Below are 11,268 nucleotides of genomic sequence, written 5' to 3' on the forward strand. Positions count from 1 at the left end.
AGGTGGACTGTGGTCTTTGGGGCCTGAACACCAAGAACTGTGTTGTTGGGTTGTCCAGTAAGGAGGCAGAAACCACCCCAAATATCCGAACAGAGAAAATTTACTATAAAGAATTAACATAGGTATAAAACTAGGCATATCACTTTAAAGTCAGGTTGCTAGGTAACAGAAAGAGTGAAACAGAAAATTCTTAGTTGTCCCAGAGATGCATAAAGCAGCCACCAGCCCTAGGGCTGGAGACCAAAGAGCAAAGTTGGAATTATTAAAACACAGAAGCTTGAACAAAGAGGCCCTGGGACCTAACACACAACCCTCCGAGGAGGGTCCCATGCCCGCTGGTACTGGCTGGCATTTCTGAAGGGGGCTCCGGGCGGCTGGTTCTGCAAAGGCTGGAAAATTACAAATTGCACTTAGCTGCTGCTAGGGAGCTGCGGCTGCCACAGCAAAGAACCTTCTGCGATGGTGGTGGAAGGGCCGGCCGCCAAGAAGCAGGCAGCTCCTTCGCCTCCACCCCTGCAGGCCCTCTGGCGCCCCCTGCTGTCAGAGCCCGGCAGGGCAGCGGCCCGCAGAGTCCCAGGCGGAGCTGCGTTTAGAGGGTGGGTGTTATGGGTTGAATTGTGTCTCCGTCATTAAATTCATATGTTGAAATCCTAATCCCTAACCCCTGCTACCACAGAATGTGGCCTTATTTGAAAGTAATGTTGTCACAGGTGTAATTAGGTAAGATGAGGTGATTAATTAGGGTGAACTCCAACCCAGTATTTCTGGTGTCCTTATAAAAATGGGACATTTGGACACAGACATGCACATGGGGAGAATGCCATGTGAAGATGAAGGTAGAGCTCTACCAGCCGAGGATTCCCGAAGTTGTTCAGCAAACTATGAGGAGCAGTGGGGAGAGGCCCAGAACAGACTCCCCCTCCCGGCCTCAGAGGGAACCAGCCCTGCCCCCTCCTTGACCTTGGACCTCAGGCCTCCAGAACTGTGCAACAGCACATTTCTATCAGTTAAGCCACCTAGTTTGCTGTAGTTTGTTACGGCACCCGGAGCCGGCCACTACGGTAGGTTTGGAGCCGAAACGCGACAGTTTGGTCCAGTCCCCAAACGTTGCTTGGCCCAGGGAGAGGAGGGCCACCACGCGAGGACAACCTGGTCTCGGACAGTGGGCATCGTAGCAGCTGCCCCAGCGGACAGAGATTTCTATCCCATGGAGAATCTCTCCTACCTCCGGTAAACCCCAGATTATTGTTCTACTGAGGGGATGACACCCCCCCCACACACACACACACATGCTCACTGCCACCAAATATGCCCGAAGTTGAATTTCTTGCCCTCTTGGCAAAGGGCAGCTCATAATAAATTTTGATTTAGGAAAAAACACTGAAATTGACATTTCTTGTACCTGAGTGTTATGGAACAGATTTATGCCTGATACTCCGTATTTTTTTTTTTTTTCACTCAGCCAGTGAGCATCTTTCGAATAAGCCAGTGAGAGAAAGGAAGTGCTGGGTAACCCTCAACCTTCTTCCTTCAGAAGGTTGGCAGAGCCGCGGGATAGAGTGGCAGCTGCCATGTGTGGCTTTGGTGATGTGGACGCGAGCTATTCTGGGGCGGGTCATTTTGGCCATGGGTATTTCAGCAACATAAGTTCATGGCTTCTTGGTCAGGAGGCACAGCCAGAGCACGGCTGGGGCTGTTTCTGGTTGCTATGGAGAGGAGCCCCACCCAGAGGTTCCCAGTCCAGACCTCCTCGCTCTGTCAAGTTTGATTTCCCCGAAGCCTGTCCTGAGCAGTTACTGCTGTAGCAGTGTTTACACAAACCTCTTGCTGTCCATTTCCGCCTCTCTGCCTCCAGCACCCCAGAAAGCCAGAAAGATGCTCGCGTCATCTCCGAAGGTGTCCAGCAGGAGCCACGCCTGGAGGGAGCTCAGGGAGGGAGGGACCGGAGGGGCTCTCCTGGGCCTGGGCCCCTCCCCGCCACTTCTGGGTCCTCCTTCCCAGAGCCGCGTGGGACGCTCCGCTCCACCTGGAGAGATGCTCCGTGGGGTGGTCCCAGTCCTTCTCACTCTCTTTTTTCCCCTTCTTAAACCCATTTCTCATCTAAATTACAGAGTGATTTTACACTTTCAAATCCGATCGTATTGTTTCTCCGTTTGAAACCCTGCACTGCTGCTTGTTGCTCCTAGGAAAAGTCCAGAGTCCTCACCAGGCTCTGCCCTGCGGGAACTGGCCCGTCCACCTCACGCCACTTACCCTTCCTCCTACAGGCTGCCCCCCTGGAGTGTTCTGGCCCCATCCAAGCTCACGCCCACCCTTTTTGTCTTGCTCCCACCCTGAGTGAAGCTGACAAGGACCACCTGGGGCCTCCAGCAGGTCTTAGCATCTTCCAAGAGACAGAGAAAGGGAGTGGCCTCGTGTTCCAGATTTTGAATGTTGGCATCAAAGGAGAATGTGTGTGCTGGGTGTGGGGGTGAATGGGGCACAGACCCTGCAGCTAAATGCTATTTTCCTCCCTGGGGAAAACCCCAGCACAGTCCAGTAGAGCCTCTGCAGACCTCAGCCCCTCCCAGCTCAGCCCTGTCTTCCTGGCCAGCCCTTCTGTCTGACCATAGTCTGGGTCCGGCCCCGCCCTGTGGCTGGGAGGAGGGCAGGTGGAAGATGGCACCTCTGTGAGTGTGCCTTGGGAGGAGGCAGAGGGGTGGACGAGAAGGGAGGGGAGAGTGTGGTCTGCCTTTTTCCTCCTGGAGTGTGGGGAGGGGTGGGAGCAGTGGGGGTGCAGGACCCAGCTGTCCACAGCTGCCAAGAGGGAGTGATGCTCAAGCCCATTGCTCTGCCTGTTTTTTGGGACTCCACACCCTACTTTCCCACAGAAACAAAGCTCAAGTGGAGGCTGGCTCCCTGCCTGGCCCGAAGGAGCAGATTCAGCTAACAGCAACACAGCCTCAGAAGACCCTGCACACTCTCTGCCACTGTCTGTGACTGGCAGGGGCGCTGGCAGGAGCTAGGAGACCAGAGATCTTGGGGCAGCTCCCCCAAGGGTGCTGGTGACCATGGAAACTGCTGCCCTGCAGAGGGCAGCTCTTACAGACAGTGCTGGGAAGCAGGGGCCTCTGTGTGTGTGTGTGTGTGTGTGTGTGTGTGTGTGTGTGTGTGTGTGTGTGTGTGTTTAGATGTTTCTAAGCACAGGATGCACCTAAGCCATGGAGCATGGAGCAAGTGTCCTGGACTGGGTAGCCTCGGGCAGCTCCTGCCTGGCTCTGTGCCTCAGTTCCTTCACCTGGACGTGGTAGTGGTAGAAAGTCTGGACTAGACTGATAGTTTTCTAATGTTTTTTTTTTTTTTTTCTTTTTAACAGTTTCCCTTTTTTTTAAGTGATCTTGGGTAAAATCCACTCTAATTAAAATGTCGGCGCGGCTGGTGAGGGGCTAGCTCCCCCAAGCCCCCACTGTTTCCCCTGCTCACCCTGCCAGCCTTCCCCGCCTCCTCCTTGGAACCCCAAGTCTCAGAGCACGTCTGAAGAGCCACTGGACCTGATCTATACACACAAATACACAGACGTACACCCAGGCAGACACGCAGACGTTCTCACTAATACGCACACAGCACACACATGCATAGGCACGCAGACACACGAATACACACAGAAACACATAGACTCACACGCACACTGTCCCTCCAGCTCTGGCATGAGCCCAGAGTCACAGAGGGCACGCAGGGGGTAGCACTGCAGCCCGGGCGGCGTCCACCCAGCCGGCCCCTTGCCGGCTGTGCAGCACTGGGGGAGCCCGTCTCCGGCTCTGAGCTGTGAGGCAGTAACACTGGGGTTTGGGATGAAGATGCGCAAGATTCCAGGAGTCTTTGGAAGCTGGAAGTCACTCGACAGGTGGCAGGGAAGTTGTGGTTGTGGACTTGCCTCGTCAGGCCCGCATTCAGACCAGGAAGCACTAGTCCTCATCTGTCTAGCTCACATTCTGTGACATGCCAGGGCCCTGTAGGGTCTAGGGCCAGAGGGTTCTCAGCAAGGGAAGGGTGTGTGTGTGGGGGCGGGGGGGGGCAGTGCCAAGCTGGGGGAGGAGGAAATGAGACGGAGGGGTTGCGGAGGGGTTGGAGGGGCTCTGTGAAAGGTGGGAGACTCACAGCAGGTGAGGGGACTCCAGGAAGCCCCCATGGGTCCACACTGTGACAGGACAGAGCAGCGTCCCCATGGGCCCCAGCCTGGGGGAGGTAGGGGCCTATGGCTGCCAAGGTAACCATGCTCAAACACAAAGCGCTGTAGCAAGGAGGCTCCACCCGGAAAAACAACATCCTGGCTACAGAGGGAGAAGCAGGGCTCGGAGGGAGGGGCTATTTTTAGTTGCAAAGGCAGTCAGGGCAGGACTTGTATGGCCTGGCTGTCTGGCTGCATAACTCAGCCATTGTCCCGCCTGACCTTGGCCAGGCGCTGAGAGGCCTCTGTCTGCCCCTGGCCTTCTCTGGAGTGCCCCTGGGCCACAAAGAACTCAGGGAGGAGGGAACTGGCCTGGAAACACACTCGCCCTGTAGCCTCAGGGAGCAAGCCTTCCCCTTGAAAGCAGAATCGGGGCATCCCAGGCCAGGATAGGGGTTCTGGGGCAGCAGAGGGCACCTGGCCTTCCTGGGAGAGAAGCAGAGGCTCTGCTGGGGTACAGGGCATGGCTGTCCCCAGCCTGGAGGCTGAACACTGTTCCAGCCACATAGCTGGGTGCAGACGTGAGCCAGATCCCAGAGCAGAACATAGGTCCCTTTATAGTGGATTTTCTCGGCTCCAGTCACACCCTGGGGTCAGCTCAGTCACATACTTCACGGACTGAAGAGGTGTGTGTGTGTGAAAGAAACTCTAAGTCTCAAACTTTCTTGCCCACACCCAGGGGTCGCGCCCTGTTCTTGGGGGTGTGATGTCTGCACTTAATCCCGGGCACGAACACCCTAAGGCAGGTCTAGGACTAGGCTGTGGCATCAAGGATGAAAATAGCCCATGGGAACCAGGCCATCCAAAGCAAACACTTGGGCAGCCAGAATAACTGTGGGGCTGGACCCCCACGGGAGGGGCTACCTCTAGCTGCCCTGGCTCAGAATCAGGAAATAGAGCTGCCCCAAATGGCAGGCACCCCGTTTCAGCCAGGGCTCTCCCTCCCAACAGGAATCCTGGCACCAGGCCCTCTGTTCCCTTCTCCTGCTTTTTAAGAGCAACTCTCGAAAGATGAGAAACACTGGGAATTCTTGGTGGGTGGAGGAGGGGATAGAACAGGGAGCCATTCATTCAACACGTTTATTGAGCACCTACTATGTGCCAGGCACTGTCCTAGGAGCTGGAAAAGGAGGGGTAGCCTGGATCTGTCCCAGCTGTGGCTCTCTCGCCTGAAACAGGGTCACTGGAAGGGGTCTGGGGAGCCTCCTCCCTGGGAAGTGGAAGTATAGGGAAGGTAGACGCCTCTACAAATGAGACGGCAGGAGATGTGTGCGACTCCGAGGCTGGTGCCTTCTCTGGGGCGCGTGGGGGACGCAGAGAGGCAGGTATCCCAGGAGCCACGACAGCCGCCCCAGGCCCCCTGCATCACCTCCTCTTCAGCACGGAGATGCAGGACTTCTTGAGGGGCCCGATCTGCAGATGGGCGTCCACACTCTCCAGGAAGAAGGCAGGCTTTAGCCTGCTCGTGAAGAGCCCCGAAAAGTGGCTGTCCAGGCGACTCTGGAAGGGGTCAATGGGGGAGGTCGGGGGTCCACTCCGGCGGGCCCGAGTGGCCTTCAGCCGCCGCAGAAGGGTCACCTTGCCGTCCCGCACGGCGTAGAAGGCCAGGGCTCGGTCGGCGTATTCCAGGCAGATCCCGACCGTGGGCGAGAAGGCGTGAGGCAAGGGCGCTTCCAGCCCGTGGAACCAGACGGAGAAGCCGCGTCCGTTCCACTGCAGGCAGCAGGAGTGGGCGTTGCGGCCCAGCCGGCCCCGGTCGTAGGGCTCTTGTGGGGAGAAGTCTTCAGCCATGACCCCCACGCTGACCCAGCCCTCGATGATCTCCACCTCCCAGTAGTAGGTGCCCCGGTCCAGGGCGCCCTCACCCAGCACCTGCTCGCAGTGGGAGAAGCGGGTGGGCGACTCGGGGTAGTTGATGGGACACAGTACCCTCTTCACGCCCTTGGTTCCGAACAGCTGCAGGAACTTGTCTGCCGTGTCGCTGTCCAGGTCCACGATGTAGGCGACTGCTCCCACAGAGAGGCACAGAGACGTAGGGCTCAGGCCTAGGCTCACACAGGGGGCGGCCCCTCGCCTTCACGCCCATCTCCCTAAGCACAGCCTCTCCTTATCTTTGCAACTAGCAAGACTCAGCCCTGCCGGAGAGCTCCCCGTGAGCTAGCCTAGCTCACCCCATGAACAAGGGAGGGGGATCCAAGCACTCGCGTGGCAGGGCCCAGCCCAGCAGCCATTGGAAGGCCCAGCGTGAGCAGAGGGGAGAGCCCAGGTCTACTCACACTTGAGGAAGTAATCCCTGGGCGCCTCGCTCTCCAGCTGGCCAGTGCTATCGGGGTCCTGGGACTCAGCATCTGCTGCCAGAGAGGGACAGTGGGAGGGTGTCTCCCCAGCTATCCGGGGCTGGGCTGCTATGAAGGTGCCCCCCGCAGCTGTGACCCCAGTTCCCTCTCCCCGGACCCCCAGTTCCTCCCAGCATCCCAAGCTGCCTGGGATAGGCACACATCCAAATATAGCTCCGTGTTTACATGCAGGCCTTGGGTTCTGCTCCCCGCTGCGCTTGCCTCCTGGACCCCAGCCTCTTCGAAGCTAGCAGGTGGGCGAGGAGAAGCCCCCTCTGCCCCATAGCCTATGGCCAAAGGTGCTGACTGGTCATTCCTGGGTGGTGGCTCTGGGCACTGGCAAGATTTGGGTCCCACCCTGCACCAGGCACAGTTTCCATTCTCCGCTCGTAAATGGGCACCAGGCCTGGGGGCCTGTGAGGGAAGCCTGGGGAAGGGTGAGTCACTTGGACGGGGCACCCACCTTCCGTGCTGAGCTTCTGCGGCCCGTCCTCAGTGCCCAGCCCCCGCAGCTGCTCCCACTGGCTGGCACAGGCAGCAGTCAGCACCTCTCTCACTGCCCGCACAGCTTGGGATGACTTAGTGAAGCTGAGCTCCCGCGGGGGACCAGGCCCGGGGCTGCACCCCTCCTCCAGGGCCAGCCTGAGTGCCAGGAGCTCCTGTGCCAGATAAATGCCCATGAAGGCCCTGCTGGCCACAGCTCCTCCCAGCGGCGGTGACACAGCTCTGCCAGGAACTCTCCGCTTCCACTGCCTGCCCTTCCCCCGCCTCCCGCCTGCCCCCCACCTCCCATGCCCTCGCCCGTCAGAAGAGCTGCCCTCACCTGCAGGAAGCTGACTGAGTCAGCCTCAGGGACCTGACTGAGGTTGTGGCGGGCTCGGCTTAGCCTGCTGCGCTGCTCCTCCTGCCGCTGCAGGTCGGCCTGTGAGCGGCCCAGCATGGTGGCCTCGCCCTCCTCAATGAAGCCAAGCACCTCAGTCTGGAACCTCTGCAGGGTGGCCGCAGCCTCCGCAAACAGCCGGCTCACCCTCTCCCGCTCCGCCACGGCGGCGCTCTGCACAGGACAACGTGGGGGCAGCGGAGTGGGCAAAGGACATCACTGTTTGGGCCCCGTCCTTTCCAGGCCCCACTTGCCCACCCTGCCCTCTTGGGGTGGGGACGGAGGCACCAGCTAGGGCTGCCCTGGGTCTATGGCGCCAGGCACAGGCTACCTTGGAGTGGACTGGTCCACGCTGCAAGCTCACCCTGCTGGGAGCCTGCTGTAGGAGGGGACAGGGCGAGAGTGGAGTCTGACCTTGATGAGGGCCACCGTGCGTCGGGACTGTGCAATGCCAGCGCCCAGCTCGTCCATGCGGTCCTCCACGGCACTCAGGACTTTGGGCTGCTCCGCCTGTGGATGACACCCTTTGTGAGGACAGGGCCTGCCACCAGAGGCCACGGCCCCGCGCTGGAGTCCCAGGCATCACCAAGGGCAGGAGAGGGGTGACCCAGGAGCGGCATCTGTGCACAGGTGGGACTGGGAGTGGTCACGATGTCCCCCGATATGCCAGAGGTGCCTCGAGCACAGGCCGGCGCCATTCCCAAACGCTCAGGAGAGAGCAGGCTGGCTGTGCATTGTCTGCGCGCCGACTCTGGCTAGCAGGCAAGTACAAGGCCCTCCACGGTCCTCGGTGTCACCCAATTCACTTGAGAACTTCCTTCCATGGGCAAGAGGCAGAGAATGGGGGAAGGGCCGCTCGAGGGGCCATTCTGCTGTCCTGGGTATCCCTAGCTGCAAAGACTGTGTCCCCAGTCCAGGCCTGAAAATGGGAATTCTAGTTAAATCCCTTGGGTCTTGTGAGTCACTGCTCCAGGCAGGAGAGACGGAAAATCCCAAGGCTGAGGCGCCAAGACCAGGCTGGAAGCCAAAGGAAACTGGGGGCGGAGGTAGCGGGACCAACATGCTCTCACCAGGGGCCGTGAACGGCTGGACAGAGCGGTCTGTGTGCTGGGCCGCCGCAGTGATGTCGCCTGCCACACCCATCTAAACCCGCTGCCTCAGCCTCGGGCAAATCAGAGCTGGGACCGGCGTGAGCGTGGCCCTGAGCATCAGCCACGCTGTGGATATCAGTCGCCCAGGACCCCGGCTCCCTCCTGCCTTAGACCCCTACCAGCCAGCCCTTCGGCTCCTTCTCGCGTTCTCACGGAGTAACCCCCCAACCCTCACCCCATCTCGAGCGGAATGTCCCACAGCGAGCCTATGACATTGTCAGGGCTGTAAGGGACAGCAAAGACCCTCGAGTCAGAAGAGGAAATTAAGACCCGTCCCAGAAAGGATGGGGGCGTGGGGGCTCCGTGACCGCCGGTTCGCCCGGCCCGTCCCCCTCCCCGGCGCGCCGGCGGCGCCCGCGCCCCACCTCCTGGAGCGCGCGCTCCTGCTCCAGCGGCACGAGCTCGTGGCCCCGGTGCTCCTGGGCGGCGCAGGCCTCGCACAGGCACGCGCGCTCCGCGCGGCAGTAGCGCTCGAGGGGCCGCAGGTGGCGCGGGCACAGGCTCTCCTCCAGCCGGCGCAGCGGCGGCACCAGGCGGTGTCCGCGCAGCGCGGGGCTGCGCTCGTGCGGGCCCAGGTGCGCGGGGCAGAAGGAGGCGAGGCAGGAGAGGCAGGAGAGCGCGGCGGGCAGGGCGGCGCCCTCCGGGCACGCGTCACAGCGCACCGGCTCTTCGCCCGCGGGCCACGGCTCCGGCGCGCAGGGAGCCGATGGCTCCAGGGCACCGGGCGGCGCGCTGGGCGCCGCGGGCTCGGTGGCCTGGGCCGGAGTTGGCCCAGGGCCGGGGCCGGGCCCGGGGCCCGAACCCTGGCGGAGCTGCAGCAGCTCGGACAGCGTGTGGTTCTTGCGGAGCTGCAGGCCGTCGGGAAAGGGCTCCTGGCACAGCGGGCAGCGGGCCGCGCCTCCGGGCGCGCTGGCGCCACCCGCGCCGCGGTGCGGCCAGAGCGTGCCCAGGCAGGCGAGGCAGAAGTTGTGGCCGCAGGGCAGTGTCACCGGCTCCCGTAGTGGCTCCAGACAGATGGGGCAGCTGAAGGGCCCGCTGCCGTCCATGGCTCCGCGGCCGCCCGGGCACCGCCTGTTCTGCTCCGCGCCTGGGAGGTACCCGGGCCGTTCGCGCTGCGGCGCCGCCCCCTGGGACGCAAGCCAAGGGTCCCGCCCCCGCCAGTCCTCGGCTCGCACCGCCCCTCAGCACCACAGGCCCCCGCGAGGTCCCCGACACCCAGCCCCAGCTCAGACCGCGCGCGGGGCGGCCCCTGGGGCCCTCCTGACTCCGAGGGCGTCCTGGACCCGCGGGGGTGAGGAGAGGGCGCTGCTGTAAGGGGTGTAAGAGAGGAGACCGAGGGCAGAGAATGCCACACTGGAAGGAACCTGGGAAGGAGTTCACTCCTCCAAGCCTCCCCAACTCGTGGCCAGGCGGGGAGACGCGGAGGGGCATGCAGAGCCCACTGCGTCCGGGCAGCCCCTTCCTGCTCCAGACCCTTCTCTGCAGCTTTAGCCAAGTTCCTGAGCTGCTGACTGCAGAGAAAAATAACTGCCGATGAGCGCATAATTTTACCCCTTGGCAACTCTGTTTACCCCTCGTGGGGTGGGGAACTTGGACTTTCTAAACTTGAAATGGGAAGTCGATGTCATCCTCCAAGTTCCTTGTCTGAGGAATTCAGTTCCTGTCCATGGACACTCAGGGGCACCTGTGGTGTGCCTTGGGCTAGGTGCGGGGGTTCCTCGGGTGGAGGCATTTAAGACTCATCTATGCACTTGTAAGTTATACTTCAAGAATGTTGTTTACAAAAATTGAATGGCAACAAAACAAAGTAGCATTGGAGTGTATAACATAAATACCCATGAGTCCATGCTGATATAAATAAATGACTGGGTGAATAAATAACTGGAGAAGAGACAAAGTTCCCATTCAGAAGAATTCCAAATAATTTCTGTAGATAGGCCTAAGTGGTATATAAGCTTCCCATGCCGCAGTGTGGGCTGTGCCCAGCGACTTCCTTCCAAAGGGAGTAGAGACAAACACCTGACAGACACTGTCTCCGCCAGGTGGTCAAGGTCAGCGCCAACAGCGATAAGTCCTGCTGGTCATAAGCACCCTTGACATGACGTGGTCTTCTGCCAACACCCCCATAACCCATGCTAATCACGATTAAAACACTGGGCAAATCGAAGTTGAGGAAGTCTACCAAAAGCCTGACCAGTACCTCTGGACACTGCCAAGGTCATTAAAAATAAGGAAAGTCTGAGAAATGGTCACAGCCAAGAGAAGACTAAGGAGGCATGGTGACTAAATGTGATGTGTATCCTGGATGGGCTCCTGAGAAAGGACATTAGGGGGAAAAGTAAGGAAATTTGAATTAATTATGGAATATAGTTCATGAGAATGTATCAATATTGGCTCTTTAATCGAGACAGGTATATCATGGTCATGTAAGATATTTATAAAAGTGGAAATTGAGAGTGAGGTCTGTGGGAACTCTGCATTCTGTTTGTAACTTTCTGTAAATATATCTATTCTAAAATTTAAAAGTTCATTTTAAAATATAGACTTCCTGCTGAGACCTCAAAGAGGAAGGAATACAGGGATGAGGGGGGTGATCCACCTAGAAGTGGGGCTTTACCTTTTTCACCGAACCAGGGACCCTCTCAAAACCTGGTGCAGCCTACAGAACCCTTTTCAAAGTAATGCTTTTAAATG

General features: G+C 59.2%; 1 protein-coding gene across 3 annotated transcripts; it reads right to left on the reverse strand.

Annotated features, from left to right (window-relative positions):
- Nucleotides 1-5,273: 5,273 nt before the first annotated feature.
- On the reverse strand, nucleotides 5,274-9,671 carry TRIM47 (tripartite motif containing 47). 3 transcript variants are annotated; one of them, XM_016127707.2, is made up of 6 exons: nucleotides 8,940-9,670; nucleotides 7,838-7,933; nucleotides 7,367-7,597; nucleotides 7,007-7,202; nucleotides 6,484-6,558; nucleotides 5,274-6,213 (listed from the first exon to the last, which is right to left on the reverse strand). In XM_016127707.2, the coding sequence occupies exons 1-6, from the start codon at nucleotides 9,618-9,620 to the stop codon at nucleotides 5,573-5,575; spliced, it is 1,920 nt and encodes a 639-aa protein (XP_015983193.2). In that variant the 5' UTR covers nucleotides 9,621-9,670; the 3' UTR covers nucleotides 5,274-5,572. The 3 variants fall into 3 exon arrangements, with proteins under 3 accessions (XP_015983193.2, XP_015983202.2, XP_036079355.1); XM_016127716.2 differs by having other exon boundaries at nucleotides 6,484-6,555; nucleotides 8,940-9,669; XM_036223462.1 differs by lacking the exon at nucleotides 6,484-6,558 and having other exon boundaries at nucleotides 8,940-9,671.
- Nucleotides 9,672-11,268: the final 1,597 nt, after the last annotated feature.

This window comes from Rousettus aegyptiacus, unplaced genomic scaffold (assembly GCF_014176215.1).
Source record: "Rousettus aegyptiacus isolate mRouAeg1 unplaced genomic scaffold, mRouAeg1.p scaffold_m13_p_6, whole genome shotgun sequence".
NCBI classification, from domain to species: Eukaryota; Metazoa; Chordata; class Mammalia; order Chiroptera; family Pteropodidae; genus Rousettus; species Rousettus aegyptiacus.